The sequence below is a fragment of the Chiloscyllium plagiosum genome, unplaced genomic scaffold, assembly GCF_037043375.1.
Source record: "Chiloscyllium plagiosum isolate Xiang-an unplaced genomic scaffold, Cpla_swu_hap1 HiC_scaffold_28, whole genome shotgun sequence".
Classification (NCBI taxonomy): Eukaryota; Metazoa; Chordata; class Chondrichthyes; order Orectolobiformes; family Hemiscylliidae; genus Chiloscyllium; species Chiloscyllium plagiosum.
In genome coordinates, this window is record NW_028270166.1 from 22,400,290 (window position 1) to 22,418,627 (window position 18,338).

Genomic DNA, 18,338 nt, shown 5'->3' on the forward strand with positions numbered 1-18,338 from the left:
AGTTCAAGTTTTGCTTACTACAGCAGATCCTTTAAATATTCTTTAGCAGCATAATCAGATTAAAATAATCAGAGAATTTTGCTGTACCAAATGGAAATGACCTTCAATTTGGAGAGGTTGACATGAGTTAAGTGTGTGATGATGTACACAAATGCTAACTTTGCAAGTTTCACTCTGAAGAATGGTCGTGTAAATCAGTTGGTTTTAGCTCTGCTATGGGCTCTCACTTCAAAATCTTTGCACAGAAATGGTTAGTTGATACACAACTCAGAGCCCTAACAATAAAATCTATGCACAGAAATGATTTCAGTTGATACACAACTCAGGGCGCTAACAATAAACCTTTGCACAGAGATAGCTTTGAATGCTACGCAACTCAGGGCTCTCACAATAAAACCTTTGCACATTCCAGAGCCCAGCACCAGAACACACCCTTCAGATGTCTCCTGTTCTCTCCGCATCACGTGCTTGGAACAGTCTGCCCCGGCTCATTAGCATACATCTGGGGTGTCAAAACACCCCCCCCGCATCCCGGACTTGGTAGAACCGCCGGCTAGCCGCAATGTTGAACGGAGGAGGGATTACTCAGCGCGATCTTGCTGTTCGATTCGGCCCGTTTTGGGACGAGGCGAAGGTCGTGCAGATTTCCGCAGACGGGGCATGTGAATTTTGTGAAATACGGCTGTGCGGAGCCGTGCAACGAGGCGATGATGGTTGCAGGAGGTTCTGGAACCCCCCTACATCCGCGCGTTGGTCTGGTCTGCGGTATAGCTCGATCGGTCGCTCAGTTCACGCCGGCCCAAGATGGCCGGGCTTTGGGATCTGGTGACAGGGAGTCGTGAAAGGGATATGATGACAAATTACGTTTGAACTTTTTTTTGACTCATACATTAAAAAAAAACCAACGCCCCCCCCCCCTCTTCCCTCCCACCCTTCTTCCATTTCGACTCTTAACTCCTTTTTTTTTGCCAAAATCTTTTCAATCCGTCAAGACATAGCATGATAGTACCAGGAAGAAAATGGGTGAGAAGCACGAACTGCGTCTTAAAAGCCCAGTGGGTGCGGAGCCCGCTGTGTATCCCTGGCCGTTACCAGTCTATGTAAGTGGAGGGGAAAGCGAGAGAGAAAAATTGAAAGGAAAAAAAAAGTGAGCGGTTATTCGCGGGCTCGCGAGCGGCGGGGAGGAGGGAGACGCGAGCGCGGCTTCGGTGGGGCCCGAGTAACAGCGACAGCAAAAAAAAACAAAACCCCTCTTTTTTTTTCCTACCCCCCCCCCGGTTTCAGGGAGAGGGAGGGAAACAGAAATACTTGGGTCTCAACTTTAAGTGGTGGTGATTAAAAACAAACGTCGATGCGCTGCGTCGGTTGTGAATTATGAGAGGGAATACCGGTTTGTGTGTTCACAGCCCCCACCGCCGGGAGCCGGTATGTCGGACGACAGGATATTTATTCTCTTTGTCTCAGACCAACATTCATTGTCGGGGGCTGGGAAGAGGGGGGATTAGTCAGGATCGAAGCCGTAAAGGATCCCCTGGCTTTGGAGGGTCGACGCTTCCTTATTTGAATTTCACAGGCTGTTGTGGGAAAACCCGAATTTTGCCAGAATGATTTTGAATCGAATGGGCTCTCTCTCCTCTTCCCCTTCCACCCCCCTCCCCTCTATTATATTGTAGAATGAGTTTTACTCACTGGCATTTGCCCGGTTTTCCCAATCCGCCCCGGTATGTAGTTTGGTGACAGTTTTTTTTTAAAACATTCTGTACAGTAGCAAATCGGGAACTTGTCTTGAGACCCCAAATAAATAAATCAATATCGGGAAGGAGATGTTTTCAAATTTTCTCGGTCCCATTAGAAGTGTGTTTTCGGGGTACGTCTACTTTCAATTTCAGTGTCACCACGTGCTGAATTTCCTCTAGTGGTTGTCTACAATTTTTTTGTTTGGTTTACTTTGAGTTGAAATCGGATGAAAAGCATGATACTGTAGTGTGAAAAATGACTATCGTTCTTGGCTTCGGAATGATAGGAATTCACAAGGAGGGACTGCTCTTTTATGGACTGGTCTGCAACAAAGAGTTACACTTACATGTACATGCCTTGTCAGATCTAGAAAGAAACATACTTTAAACGTATTGAATTAAAATTGGCGAATTATTTTCAGAAGCGAGGCGTGGACGGTGTGTGTCTTGATATTATGACCATGCGTTGTTATGGTTTGATAGTGTACGGCCCCGTGCTGACGTTCCTCACGGCTGTGGGAGGGGAGATTCTTTGGCAGATCAGCATCAAACAGCTGTTGGCTCAAAATGATACCGTGATAGATTGGCTAATTAAGGGAAAGGACTGGGTTCTTCTCTGAAAAGGTTGACTGTTGCCTCATCTCCGTGACTTGTTACCAGAAATGCCACATAATGTTACATACCTATTGACTAATCTGTTTGTAACATTTATGTTCGTTGTGAAGTTCAGAAACTTTAGTACTGTAACCATCTATGATTCGGCTATGAGTCACATTCATCAGCATACTGAAGAGACAGTTTCTATTTCAGTCTTTTCTACACACGATTTAGCAACGTACCAATTCATGTCAGTAGTAGCTGAAGGAAATGTGGAAGAATAGGTTATTTCTAAACATAGAATTCTAGTAAAATTACTTGATGTTTAAAATACGATTTGAGGAGGAAAAATATTTCATATTTGAAAATCTTGTCCTGGATATTCTCTTTGGCACCTTTTTTTAAAACTAGTTTTCATTTTTGGAGTATACTTTTACTATAAAGAATTGTTTTTTAAATACATTATGGAAATAAAATTATTTGAAAAGGCTAATAGTACTTAGTCACATGTTTGAGCAGAACTGGTTTCAGTACACTCTTGGTGCAAAAATAACAGATTTTGAACTTATGGGTACCAGCAAAACTCTTTAGTTTTTTTTGCTTCAGGAGGGTGCAATACTTCATTTATAACTGGAGCACCAATTTTATCTCAAGCAACAGAGCAAAAACTCAGAATAATAGAATATTTTTGTTTTAACATTGCTGTGATTGTTTTGCAATGTCCTAATGTATATTTAATTCTGTACAGTTCATGTTGGTTTTCGTATGGCATGGAGTGATGTGAATGTGATAACTATAATGATGAGCACTGCCTGCCAGAAAAAATTAGCTGTAAGGTCATGAGTGAATTGTAACTTCATAAAGGGAAATTGTTTTTCTTTGAAGTGAGACTGTACAATTTTGCATTTCAGCTGGGCCCACAAGGGCTGACCTTACTTCCCAGTTACTGCCCATTTCAATTCCCCTTACCATTCCCTCTCCGACATGAATATCCTTGGCCTCCTTCATGGCCACAGTGTATCTGACTGCAAATTGGAGCAACAACACCTCATCTTCCGCCCAGGCAGCCTGCAACCTGGAGGACTGAATATTGAGTTTTCCAAGTCAAGAGTGTGGTGCTGGAGAAGCACAGCAGGTCAGGCAGCATCCGAGGAGCAAGAGAATTGACATTTTGAGCTAAAGCCCTGCATCAGAAATAAGGCTTGTGAGCCGAGGGGTTGGAGAGATAAGTGGGAGGTGGGTGGGGCTGGGGAACGGTAGCTGAGAGTCTGATAGAGAGATGAAGGTGGTGGTAATAGTGTTAGGTCGGAGAGGAGGGTGGAGTGGATAGGTGGGAACGAAGATGGACAGATCATGAGGGCGGTGTTGAGTTGGAAGGTTGGATAAGGTGGAGGGAGGGGAAATGAGGAAACTAGTGAGTTCTCCAAGTTCAAATAACCTCCTTTCCCATCCCCCCCCGATTCCCTTTCCAGACCCCTTTATTCCACTTACTGACCCTTCCAACCACCAACCAGGTCCATTACTCACAATGACCAACCAGGCCATACCCTCTACTTGTGTTTACCTATAACTACCTCACCAACAACACAAAGTGGTCAAGCAGACGCTGACGGTCAAGTTTGGTACCCGTGGCGATGGCCTCAACTGGGGACTTGGGTTTGTTTTGCACTCCAGGTGACCCCACTACTCTATATGCTCTCTCACAGGCGCACGCACTCCTACAGACCCATAGACTGACACAGACTCTCTCTCATACACAAACCCCTTCTCATACACTCTCATATGCACCCCTGGCACTCGCACCCAATACTCATTCTCTCTCTGGCTTCTCCCCCATTACACTCACACATATACACACACTGTCACAGGTTCTCAGACCCTCACATGCACACACTCACTCAGTCTGCCCTGCGTACACACAGGTGTAAGTTTGTGGGGTGAATTAGTACTTGCAGAATTGCATTATATTTTGCTCAAAAACTGCGTAAATCCATGTAAAACTCTAAATTCCACTTTAGAAATAGAATTAGTCTGACTTAACATTGGGACACAGACAGACTTTAACTTCACACCTTCAGTGCATTATCTGAACTGAGATGGCATCTATTGTTAAAATGATCTTGAGAATGTAACTTTAAAAAGGTTCTGGGTTTACATATGAAGGAACTGAAACTAATATCATCATTCTAAAAGATGAAAGATTTCAGCTAAATTTGTTTAATATTAAATTCCATGACACTGCAATCCTGTTGCGATAAATTGTCATATGCTTCTGCTCTACAACCACCTGATGAAGAAGCAGCACTTTGAAAGCTCGTGCTTCCAAATAAACCTGTTGGACTATAACCTGGTGTTGTGGTTTTTAACTTTGTCCACCCCAGTCCAACACTGGCACCTCCAAATCATAACTTGTATTTAAGTAGTGCCTTAATGTAAAATGTACCTAAGGCACTTCACAGGACTGAATTACGAGGCAAAATTTGACAATAAGCCCTTTTAAGGAGAGATTGGGGATAAAAGATATTTGAAGAAAAATCTTAAATGAGACCTGTGGAGAGATTTGAAGGGAATGATTAGATTAGATTACTTATAGTGTGGAAACAGGCCTTTCGGCCCAACAAGTCCACACCGACCCTCCGAAGAGTAACTCGCCCAGACCCATTCCCCTTCATTTACCCCTTCATCTAACACTAGGGGCAATTTAGCATGGCCAGTTCAACTAACCTGCACATTTTTGAACTGTGGGAGGAAACCGGAGCACCCAGAGGAAACCCACGCAGACACGCGGGGAATGTGCAAACTCCACACAGACAGTTGCCTGAGGCGGGAATTTAACCTGGGTCTCTGGCGTTGTGAGGCAGCAGTGCTAGCCACCGTGCCGCCAATTACCAGTGCTTTGGGCCTGAGCAGCTGAAAACACTGATCAATAACCAAGAAAAAAATTTGGATGTGTAAGTGACTGGAAATTGGAGATAGATTGAAGTCTTCATGCTTCTTTCTTGAAGATGCATTACTGTTAATGTTTGGTTTCAGGCATATTTTGGAGATGTCTTGACCAACAAAACTGGCTATTTAAAATGTTGTGTAGCACCTGCTCAAGAGTTGGTCATTTGACTCAGTCGTTTTGCATTTGATAACTTGAGCATTTTCTAGAATACAATTGGATAGCAATTAGGGGTGAAAAAGCTGGCTTCATGTCGTCTTTTCCTTTACTCCCTTACCCTGGTGATCTGATATTTTGGAAGGATTAGTTTGGCTAATACTATCTCATGTCCAGGTGAGTATTGAGTTGAGACCTGGTCTTTGCAGTGCATCAAGTTGTGCTGTTAGCATTTGACCATCAGATGGAGCTATATTCGAAAGCTTTAGTCTGGGTTATTATCTGTTGTCATGCAAGCTAATTTGGATCTTGTCCCCATAACTATGAATCCACGCCTCAAAAAGAAATCATTGTAATTTTTATTCATTGTTTGACTTTTATCAACATTTTGTTTACGTTCCTAAATATCTCAGATTATCAGCACTGTTGTTGTCATGAATGTTCTGCAGTTTCTAACTTTAAGAGTTTGTGAAGAAATGTTTTTGTTGGAATGTGGATGTTTAATTTCAAGTATGCATATATTTCTGTTTAATGGGTGGCTGCCATCTTGAGTTGAATCTACTCCACCTTTGATAATCTGGAATGTGATGATGCCTCCACTTGTTTTTGTTTCCCCTTGTTCAGCATATGATATGTTTTGTCTTTCCATAAGCTTTGGGACAGAATTAGGCCTTTTGGCCCATCAAGTTGAGATTAGATAATGGCTGATCGGTTTCTCAACCCCATTCTCCTGACTTCTCTCAGTAACCTTTGATCCCCTTATTAGTCAAGAGCCTATTTATCTGTCTTAAATACGCTTTTATGATTTGGCCTCCACAGCCCTCTGATAATGTGTTCCACAGATGAACCGCTATAGGATCATCTATTCACTCTGAACCTAAGCTGTCAGGTCCTATTCTCGCCTACCAGTGGAATCATCTTGATTTTAGATTTTTTGAATAGGTTCCCTACAGTGTGGTAACAGGCCCTTTGGCCCAACCAGTCCACACCAACCCTCCGAAGAGTAACCCACCCAGACCCAATTCCCTCTGACTAATGCATCTTACACTACGGGAAATTTAGCATGGCCAATTCACCTGACCTGCACATCTTTGGACTGTGGGAGGAAACTGGAGCACCTGGAGGAAACACACAGGGGGAACGTGCAAACTCCATACAGATAATTGCCTGAGGCTGGAATCGAACCTGGGACCCTGGTGCTGTGAGGCAGCAATGCTAACCACTGAGCCACCATGCCGCCCCTTCTCCACGTCTACACTTTCCAGGTCTGTCAGGATTCCCAAGTTTCAATGTGACCCCCCCCCCCAATCCTTGTAAACTCCATTGAGTACAGACCCAAAATCCTCAACCGCTCCTCATATGACAGACTGTTCATCCCTGGGATCATTTTGTAAACCTCTTGTGGACTCCCTCCAAAGCTAATACATCTTTCCTTAGGTACAGGGTCTAAAACTCTGAATATTGCACATCCGGTCTGATGAGAGCCTTTTGCAGCCATGGAAGAGCATCTCTGCTCTTGTATTCTAGCCCTCTTGAAATGAATACTTCATTGCATTTATTTTCTTAATTGCTAGCTGAATCATATGAGATGATGTGGCTTTCAAGAGCTAATATTGTCCTTTGTTTTGAAGAGAGGTTACAAGGTAGAGGTGGTGAGCTGTCTCTAAGAAAGTAAATAACTTGAGGTCTTGGGTATTTTTTTAAAGCTGGGAGAGTGGAAGCAAACTGGGTGTGGCCAGCTCTCTCAGACCAGGTTTTCTAGTTTTTATTTGGTTGTTTTGAGGTTTAGCTTTAAGTAGAAGCTGTTTGGGTCTCAAAAGATGGAATCCTCAGTGATTGTCTTCTGGCTGCTATGCTTTCTGAATTTTCTCTTGATGTCTCTTTTTTTTCCCTCCTGGATTGGAGAACTGCCAGTGAGAATCTGTTTGAATTTTATTGTTACAATTTTGGAATAGTTAATTAGTAATAGTTATGTATCTGTTGTTCTGTTAAGTTTCCAATAGAGTAGTTGTTAGAAATTCTTCTGTTTTGATTTTATTTTAATTAGTCTTGTGTTTTGCTTAGTATCAAGTAGTTTGTCCAGTTGTGTTGCATGTGGAACAAGGCATTTCACATCTTTTACAATAAGAACAAGTGAGAGTCTCAGCTACCTTAAAATATTTTAAGGGGGTTGGGGGGGTTGGGGTGTTCTGATCTGGTTCATAACCTACATGTTATCCTTAACCATTGCCCATTACTGATATTTAGTTCAGACATTGAATGAATGGGAACTTGACCTTGTATGTCATGTCATGTCATCGGTGACATACATTTTTTTTTAAAAGACAGGAATATGATGACTTGTGACCTAATTATGATAAAACCTTTTCAAGAAACTGTTAGTACAGCCCCAAGTTTTCATTGCAGAAACTGCATTGATTAAGATACATTCTGCAGCATTTAGCAACAAGAAAATGATCTGTGTAATTTTTGTATAATGAAGCTTTTTTGCATCAAATTTAACCTTAATTTTGTTTGCAAACAAACAAGGGGTTCCTTAATGGTTTCTGGAAAATTTATACAATCCAGTGAGTGGAAATTATACTGTTGGTCTACATTGGTTAGTTAATTCAAATATTTAATACCCAGATCAGATTTGGATATGTTTAAAAGTTGTTGCCAGGGACATTTCCCGTCTGTTTTAGCTGTTGGAAACTGTACAGTTTCTAACTTTACTGTCTGTCAGTCATGGATAGCGTGGCAAACAAAGCATTTGTCAGTATGGAGACCATGTTAGGAGTGGATTTCAGTTATTAGTTGTGACATTTTTTTTAAATTGATAGCTGCAATTTTTAGAAAAAATGCATGCCTGGAAAACTTGATAAATGAAATAAGTGAACACTTTTGTGCTATGGGGAGAGGCTGGTGCTGTATTCCCTGGAGGGTCGGAGGCTGAGGGGTGACCTTTAGAGGTTTACAAAATTATGAGAGGCATGGATAGGGTAAACAGACAAAGTCTTTTCCCTGGGGTCAGGGAGTCCAGAACTAGAGGGCATAAGTTTAGGGTGAGAGGGGAAAGATATAAAAGAGACCTAAGGGGCAACTTTTTCACGCAGAGGGTGGTACGTGTATGGAATGAGCTGCCAAAGGATGTGGTGGAGGCTGGTCCAATCGCAACATTTAAGAGGCATTTGGATGGGTATATTTATAGGAAGGGTTTGGAAGGATATGGGCTGGGTACTGGCAGGTGGGGACTAGATTGTGTTGGAATATCTGTTCGGCATGGATCGGTTGGACCAAAGGTCTGTTTCCATGCTGTACATCTCTATGACTATGACTCTAAGTAATTGTGAAGAAGCTGAAATAGATTTAATCAACAGAGCTGAAAAAGCAGTTAAACTGAAAAGTCATGTGCATAATTTTTGAAATCAGGATTGCAAAGGAGGAGGCAAACTGATTTTTGGGAAGAAGTTACAGAAGTTGAAGACAAAATTGGTAAAATCATGATTATTAATGAGGGAGTTAGTGAAATGAGGAAAATAGTGGATGATTATTAAATATGAAGTATTAGGGATCTAAGGCTGAAGTTCAGTAAAGGAGGCTGGATAAATTGGAGACCCTGAGCATTTAATGGAAAAAAAAGGTCATGTGGTCTGTCTATGTTGGCCAAAATTATCCATAAACCAGAAGTGGTCACAGTACTTGGAATATATGAGGCATGGTTAGTAAGTTTGCAGTTGACACTAAAATGTGGTATATTGGACAGTGAAGAAGAGTAGAATGGGATCTTGATCAATTGGGCTAGTCGGCTAAGGAATGGCAGATGGAATTGAGAAAAGTGAGGTGTTGCATTTTGGTAAGATGGGCAAGGTGTTAGGAAGGTATGCATGTGTACTGTGCCTTTAAATGAGAGTGGAAGCTGGCACGGACCTAGAGAGGCACAGAATATGTTGAAAAACTTTAAAATCTAACAGTTGGTTGAAACAAATGGCTCGAGCTGCGTTGCCATGGTACAAAACAAATTCAAATTATGCCCTAGATACTAAAATCCAATCCAATTTGAATTTTACTGTTTTGGATGACATCAAACCAATGAAACGATCTGATGTTTTGGGGCATAAAATCTGACATATTGAAGAGTTGGGGGAGAATGACAAAGAGCAGCCAAGCAACAACAGCTGCCATCAAAATAGCTCTCTGAAAGGTACCTGACCATAAGAAATTTGGGCAGCAGAATACCGAAGCCGACCTAGAGAAATCTGCAGAGAAAGTTTGACATCCAAAGACTGTAACTGGGTTTGAAATTGATTTGCTGTAAATTTTAAGAGGGAATTTATCAGACCAGTATTGTAGAGTGGGAGGTAAAAGATAGGTTTAAGAGAAAGGACGTGTAAATAGTTGTTGTCCAATGTTCTCTTTTGGACTTAAAGAAAGATTTAACAATTCTTTAAGTAATGATATTTGGGATAGTTCTTTGGCATTCAAATTTTAACAGATTACGGCACAAGATGAGCTGTTCTGTGTGTCTGTTTTAAACTAGCAGAGGGGTTCCTCCTGTGTCATTACAAAGGGCAGGACTTGGACAGTTAATGGTAGGACCCTGGGAGGTGTTGAACAGAGGCATCTAGGGCTGCAGGTACACAGTTCTTTGAAAGTTGCGTCACAAGTAGACAGGGTGGTGAATTCTGGTTATTCTTATATAGGAAAAATATTAAACTGGAATGGGTGCAAAAAAATGTAGAAGGATGTTGCTAGGACTGGAGGGTTTGTTGTAAGGAGAGACTGGATAGGTCGGGACTTTGCTCCCTGGAGTATAGGAGGTTGAGGGGTGACTATAGAGTTGCATAAAATCATGAGTGGCATGGATAAGGTGAATAGCCAAGGGAAGGGAGTTCAAAACTAGAGGGTATAGGTACAAGATGAGAAGGGAAAGATTTAAAAGGGAATATTTTGGAAAACAGGAGGTTTAAGTATGTAATTCCATAAAGAGATGATGAAATTTTCATATGTTGGTAAATAATTTTCACTACATTCTAATTTTCACTAAGTCGTATTCTTGATGTGGTTACATTGCATGTTCAACTATACCTTGCACAGTGTGTCATTAAGGAGAAAGTGAGGTCTGCAGATGCTGGAGATCAGAGATGGAAATGTGTTGCTGGAAAAGCGCAGCAGGTCAGGCAGCATCTAGGGAACAGGAGAATCGACGTTTCGGGCATTAGCCCTTCTTCAGGAATGAGGAAAGTTGGTCCAGCAACACATTTCCATCTCTGATCTCCAGCATCTGCAGACCTCACTTTCTCCTCAAAGATTTCAGCCTACTGCGAATCCTCTTTCAAGGATGCCTTCCTTGAAGAAGCTCTCTTTCTCCCTCTACAAAGGTTTCAGTGAGTCCCTCTCTCACTGCACCCCCCAGGTAATTTTTATCTTAGCCTGCTGGACCAACTTTCCTCATTCCTGAAGAAGGGCTAATGCCCGAAACGTCGATTCTCCTGTTCCCTAGATGCTGCCTGACCTGCTGCGCTTTTCCAGCAACACATTTCCAACAGTGTGTCATTACCTCGGAATTCTGGTTTCGACTCGTTAGTACAAAAGTGTAGCAATTCTAAAATCCAAACAGTTGTCAGAACAGATCTTTACCAGTATTGTGCGCATTGCAAGACAAAACAAACTTGGACTCAAGTAGAATGAAATCAGATGAAGGACAATGTTGTTTGCATTTGGACACATATACCACAACCCTTCAGAATTTAAAACCAGCAACATTTTAAATAAGTGTTTCTAACTAAGCTTTTAATTCAGTCCAAAATAAACTGTAACCTGCAGTAACAATTTAGAAGGGCTTGTATAATTTCATCCTGTTAGTCTGTCTTTGGCAGTTTTGCATTATGTTGAAATAGGGTAATTGCAGTTCTTACGTCAACGGTAGTATTTTACTTCGTATGGAACACGTTTGGTACATCAGGTTTCACTAAATTCGACTCTTCCAGAAGTTGAAAATTTAGCTAATTTACCAATATGTTCCCACAAAACAAATATGATATTGACTGGGTAATCTATCTCAATGTTGAGTGAAGGGCAAGCATCAAGAATCATCGACTGATTAGAAAGCAGAAGTAGCCATTTGAATTATTCTGCCAGTGCAGAAAATGGAATAAGACATTCACTGGATTGTGGAGTAAGTAGCCATTCAGGCCATCCGAGGGATTGAACTCATTGCAGAATCACAGAATGATTGCAGTGCTGAGGAGGCCATTTGACCCATTGAGTTTGATTTGGAAGAAATGCAGTCAGGAGGACTTGAATCTATGTGGGAGTGCAGGTAGACCCCAGTGGATTTCTAAAACCTTAAAACACTCAATCGTAAATACAGGTCAAATACAGTGTTCAGTTCATAACTCTTGAAGTTACAACACCCATAAGATGAAACCTTTGCAATGTTCCAGTCATACTGTTATATTTTTTAGATCTATCAAAGATCTGAGGCTATGGTTTTCTTCTCCTGCCCCAGTATCTTAAACAAAAGCAAATGCCAATGCTTATTTTAATTGTGATTTGAAAGAGCTATCTCCTAAGTGACTGACTTCTCAAAACTCCTTCCTTGAATGTGTTTAGTGCTTGTCAGGTGCACTACCATTAATCACATGAAAAGGTCAAGCATTGTATTCAAGCCATATTGACCTGGATCACGAGTCATGTGTTGGGGGCTGTTGAGTTACTGGGTCAGTATGTATACATCGTGTACAAATGAAAACTATTGAAAAAGGATTTTGCTTTTGTTCAGAAACCTACTTTGATGTAAGATGCATACTACAGGATGGTTGGAAATATTAATCCTTGAGGTTTTTTTGAAAAACAAAACCAGTCCTGCTGTTCTGTTTACTTGTCGAATCATGATTATCAGTTTCCTGAATAAATGTAGTTAAGGAAATAATGTACAGTGAGATGAATATTCTGCATTGAAGGATCTTGTGTGCTGTAAGGATACCTACCATGAGGAATTTGTTTTCTGTACTTTGTTTAGAAAAGTTGACTTTTTAGTAAAAAAAAAACTTGGATGATTTTGTAAAAGTGTTCAGTACTGAAGTGTTTTGTTAACTGAATTCAGGTGATTTTTGGCTATTTTTGTTGTTCTGGTTTCCCGCAGTAATGAAATATTGTGTTCAGGTGCTGGGTTTTAAGTTCACCACTCAGCCAAATGTTGATTTAAAATTTATTGCCTTCTCTGCAAGAAGACTTTGTTCTTCAAACTGAGCCAAGTAGGAAGACCATTGAATATTCGTGCTAGTCAATGCTGGTGATTCTGAAATAATATTTGCTGCATTACTTTATAAAGCATAGATATCATGTTTATTGTCATTTTATTTTCTCAGGAATTTTGGGTTAACTTTTAAGAACTTGTTATCAAATTAATTAAATTCCGTTTTTCTTTACTCCTCCCCTATAGCTAATTTATGCCTTCTCTGGCTATTATGAAGCTTTCTTCATGCATGTACTTTTACCTATTCTTGTTTCCCTAATAATGATTTGTTCCTTTCAATTTTTAAAATTTAAAATGATGGCAGATTACTTAATATTGTTCAATTTAATGTAAACTGGTCAGATTCAATATATCAGTCTCCTGCTGCCAGGACACATGCCGATACCATTTCACCGCTCAACCTGGTCAACCAGATTTAGACTTTCCAAATCTTTGACATTTTTCATCTATCCTGTGCTAACTGCTCAACTGATTTCTCTGTCCCAATCCATTTTAATTGAAATCCTATTCTTCAGTTTATTAAATTAATCCCAATTCTTCATTACTCCTCAATGCATCTGAGACTATCTCCAGGAATTTTTGATATTATACTTGTCCACTTCATTTTCATCATGTGCAGGTAAGGACTGCAAAATTGATTCCTGGAGACAGTGTAACCTAATTCATGTGAGCCTGAGAAATACTTATTTACCCACGTTCAAGCTTTTTATTGTACCAGAAGCAATTAATGTAAAATTCCACATGGCACTTTTTAAAATACTTTTTGAAAATTTGGTTGCTCTCTTGTCTGTTTGCTCAGTCTCTTCAAAGGACTTTATTTATCACCAGGTTGAGCCTAATCTGAAGAACTGCATTTGAACTAAAGGATGTATGTTCACTTGAAGTCCGCATTGTACGTACATAGCTTTTCAAATATGTTACACATTCTGGATTTGTGTCGAAGGAATGCTCCGTTGTTTATTGCCAGTTGGATTGTGCCTTTTGGATTGGAATGTCAATATGATCATTGTGATATTTGGAAAAACGAGACCTTTTCTTGGTGTTGCCATTTATGATCTGGTTCGAAGATTAGTTATGTAGTTTGTGGTAGCTACTTTGTTCTCCTCTTTGCATTTGTAGCTTTCCATTCTTGAACATTTCAGCAACTTTATACAATGTCAATTGCACAAATCATAGAGGTTATATTTTATAAAATGTTATTTTAAACACTTGGCTTTTATTACTTTTTAAATTACATGGCTAAATCAATTGAATGCAATTATTGCGGTCCCCAAGCTGACTGTAGTAATGGAAGTTTGTGAACTGCTTTAGAAGTCAACCTGATTTTTTTTCCCAAGGTCTAGTTTCATTGAAGTATCACTTCAGTGGTACTTAGAAATGTGTTGAATTTTAAATATTTAAAATATTTTGCCATCTTCCTTCTATTAGAAAATGAAATTTGGCACCTTTTGACATAAAAATCAAGTAGCAGAATTTGAAATTTTCTCGAGTGTTGCAACATTAGGCTGACTTGGCAACTTTGGTGTTTCCATCAATCTAACTGTAATAAAGAGCCTTAATTTTAAAAAATCTATTCCCTGTGAAATTTGTGTCCATGCGTATTACGGCAATTACCTGTAACGTGTTCTACGTCTGTAATTGCATCCCGCCATCGGAAAAAGCTTCCATAAAGTACATGCAATCATGAACTTTTGCTATTTGATATTTTCAATTGATATGTTACTTTTAAACAAAGCATCATATATGATTTGACAATGGAAACTGAATTCTAGTCCTGAAGCTTGCAAATGGTCCTCCTCCCATGTGTCATGCCACACAAATTGTTGATTTCGTTTTGTTTAATGTTTCATCCTACTTTGGCTCGATTTTCAATTAATGCACTGCGTTTTATTTTGTATTTTTGAATTATGAAATCTATGCTGTCTACAGTCACTGGAAGCAGTCTATGGAATCAATGTTTTGAATCATTATGTTGTTACTGTTACTCCCTTAGCTTGGGTCATGTCGAATTTGGGATTTTAGCCAATAAGTGAATAAGAAATCTTCTTGAATATGAAATTGAAAATATGTGCATGTTGCTTAACTTTCACTAGCTTTAATTATCACTTTACGTAATTTTCGATTTGCTCTTTGGCAGGATTTGAGCTTTGTTATTTAAGTTGCACAATTGGTTTGTCAGGCTAGAAGGTTTTAATCCAAATGTTAGTTCATAAAGAACTGTGAATGTTGAAAATTAGCAGTGGAAGATGAGATGAGATTGAGTTGAGAGCTTGGCAGGTTGGAATACTGGGATACTACAAGGCTCAACTAAATTGATTTTGTTAAGGAATTGAATATTTTCCATTGAATGACAAGGTAGAAATTGAGAATTGCTAGGAAGGGAGAGATGTTGCTGAAACGTTTTGTCTTGCAATCACCAGGACAAACGCTAGAATGCCATATTTCAAACAATCTCAATTTATATCACAGTGGAAAAGCGTACGAATTGACACGTTGGCTTATTAAGTTTGATTAGCGGAATCAGTGACGTAAAGGAAACAGAAGAGAACTGTGGGCTTTCCAGACTTTTGGGTAATCAGAAAAGTGCAAGACTGAAAATATTGTTTGTTTTCGCAGAGACCAGATCTCTCAGTATAACTACGTTTATAAGTCGTCAGAACAGTAGTAGGCTATGCAGAATATCGATTTTGCTCCATCATTCTGAGATTAAGGCAGACTTTACTATCCTCAATCCACTTTATTGCCTTTTGACGTAACCATCAATTTCTATCTTGATTTATTTAGCCTGAAATATACTTTGCAGCCTCGACAGCCCTCTGCAATAAAGTAGTCCACAAGCTCACTACCCAGTTAGAGAAGGCATTCTCCTAAGCTCTGCCTTAGTGATTGATCCTTTGCCCTGAGATTAATTCCTCCTGGTCTGTAACACTCCCAACCTCAGCATCTACCCTGTCAAGACTCCCCAGAATCTTGTGTTTCAATAAGGTTATCCCTTGTTCCTTTAAACTTAAGAGTGCAGGCCCAACTTCCTCCAAATCTCTTAAGAAAAACCCTCTATGCCAGAGATCAACTTACTGAACCTTCTCAGGACTGCTTCCAATGCCAGTCTATTTTGTGTTCAGGTAAGGATCTGTTCACAGTATTCTAGATGTAGTATAACTTTCTCTATTAAAAAAACAATCAGCTTTTCTCTTTCATTCCAAAGTGCATAGTGTGGTATTTTCCCAAATATATTCCATCTGCTAAGAATTTCTGCCCACCTGCTTAACTTGCCTCTAATTTGTCTGCAGATTCTTTGTATTGTTCTCACCACTTGACAGCCTGTTTTTCTCATTGTCTGTAAACTTTGCAATTATACCGTGCATTCACATTTCCCCCATTCAAATAATGAATATCCATGTAGGAAATAATTATGGCTCCAGCTTTCTGTGATACTCCACTAGTTACAGGTTACCATCCAGAAAAAGCACCCCCCACCCTAAAACATTGCGTTCTTAGCTGATTGAGAATCCTTATGTGCTGCTTTATTAAGACCTTGTGGAAATCCAAATATATTACATCATCTTATTCACCTTTGTCTATCCTTTTTATGTCCTGAAACAATTTATAATTGTCACAGGCATGAATTTCCCTTCATGAAGTCGTACTGACTTTGCTTGGTTATGTTATGCTTTTCTACGTTCTCCATTATTACATCGTCTATAATATAATGTTTCCCCATAGACCCATTTTAAGATTGCAGTCTACAGTTTTGCCTCCCCTTTTTGAATAAGGGTGTTACATTACATTGGCAGTTTGCCAATCTCATGGGTTACATTTTGGAATCTTAGTAATTCTTGGAAGGTTACTACCAGTACCTTATCTATCTCTGTAGCTACATGTGTTGCATCCTAGTGTACAAAAAATCCAGGTCCTGGAGATTTAACAGCCTTTAGCTTCATTAGTTTCATCGCAATAGTTGTATGTATTTGCTCCTGACCCCCACCTCCCCTCACACCACCCCAATCTTTTGCCCTTTATTTTTGACTAGATTTGGAATGCTATTAGCGTCCTCTAACCTGAAAACTCTTGTTTAGTTGCTCCTACTGTTAGCTGATTTCCCTAACCTAATTTTCTAACAGGCCTATGATCACCCTGGTACCTGTCTTTCTTTTTAACACTTAAAAGTACTCTTCGTGTCCTCCTTTATATTGCTTGCTAGTTTAGCCTCAAAGTCTATTTTCTTTTATAAATAACATTTTTTGGTAATTTTTTAAAAAACTTTGCCAATTGTCTTGCTAACCACTAATCCTTCAGTTTGATGCTGTCTTTAACTTCCCTGATTTACCATGCTAGGCTTATCTCCTGTGAGTCATAAACTTTTCTGTTAACTGCCTGCATTGTTTTTTTTCTGCTAAAAAAATCCTTGTCAGTCCACTCCAGCCAATTCTGTGCTCATTGCTTTGTAATTCGCCTTATTCAAGGTTAGCACGGTTATTTCCAACCAAAGTTCTGTCTCAAACTGAATGCTAAATTCTACCATGTTATGGTTACTCTTTATGAAGGAGTCATCTTTTTCTTAGATCATTCAGTGAACCTGGCTAATTGCACATTACCAGATTAAAAACACCCTGATTGGTTCCACAACATCATAACCTATGCCAAGTTAACATTATAAATTCTTCCTCGTGACTGCTATCAATTTGATTTTTCCCAATGTACATGAAGATTAATGTCACCCATGATCAATGTACATGCTTTTGTACATGCTCTCATTATCTCCTGATTTATGTCCTACGTACTATAGACTACTCCTACAAGTGATTTCTTTGCTTTGGTAATTTTTGCCACCACTTTTGTAAATTCTATACATTTCAGTTCAAGATCACTACTTTAATTTGTACTGATTCTATGTCATTACCAGAAAACCAATGCATGATCATAAAAAGTGCTCAAAAATGTCTGTTGAGGGGACAAGGAAGTGATTAGTTAACTTGTCCAGAAGCTCTGTATTATAACTTGGGGGCAGTGCTCCTCAAGGCATGCTATTTTAAATTGTGCACTATGCTCCAGTTCAATTCATCAGAATGATCAAGGAGAATCAAAAGGTTGTTATGAAAACAGCTTGTGTAAACTTGCATTGTTTTGGTATGATTTCTGAAGGTTGAGGGTAATTTGCTCAGGCTGTTAAAAGAAAATAGAGGCATGTGACTGTCGATGCAGAGAATGAATCCTCTGATTAAATAACTAGAATGAAGAAGCTCACTGAAAGGTTGAACTGGCCATATAGGATTGAAATAAGAAGCACCTTGTCATGTGAGAAAATGCAACATCTCTCCTCTTGAGCTACAAATTTTGACCATGTCAGACCGATTTGATGTATTTGAATATATTGACTGACTTGGAAAGAATTTTGAGAATTTTGAATCCAAGGAAGTTAAACAGAGCTGAGTTGCAAACTGAGTATTAAGTCATTCAATCGTGCATTGGTATAAGTTTGAGAAGCATGCTGATGGCAAATGTCTTCACGTTTTTGCCATCAGCATACTGGTCTAGCAGCTATTATTGTGTAAACCAACAGTGAACTTGGAATTTGTGAGGTGAACTTAGACCAATTAGCTTGATTTAAAGCCTTTACCCCATGAGGATATCTATACTTGCAATCATATCTAATTTTTCATATGAG

General features: G+C 39.6%; 1 protein-coding gene across 3 annotated transcripts in view; it reads left to right on the plus strand.

Moving 5' to 3' along the window:
* Positions 1-798: 798 nt before the first annotated feature.
* The window catches only part of dot1l (DOT1-like histone H3K79 methyltransferase), a 99,459-nt gene continuing 81,919 nt past the window's right edge, over positions 799-18,338 (plus strand). For 2 of the 3 annotated variants that reach the window (XM_043721189.2, XM_087976044.1), the window contains exon 1: positions 799-1,100. In XM_043721189.2, the coding sequence (XP_043577124.2) occupies positions 1,020-1,100 (81 nt within the window). In that variant the 5' untranslated portion in view covers positions 799-1,019. The remainder of the gene's footprint in view (positions 1,101-18,338) is intronic. The other variant, XM_087976043.1, reaches the window with a different exon arrangement.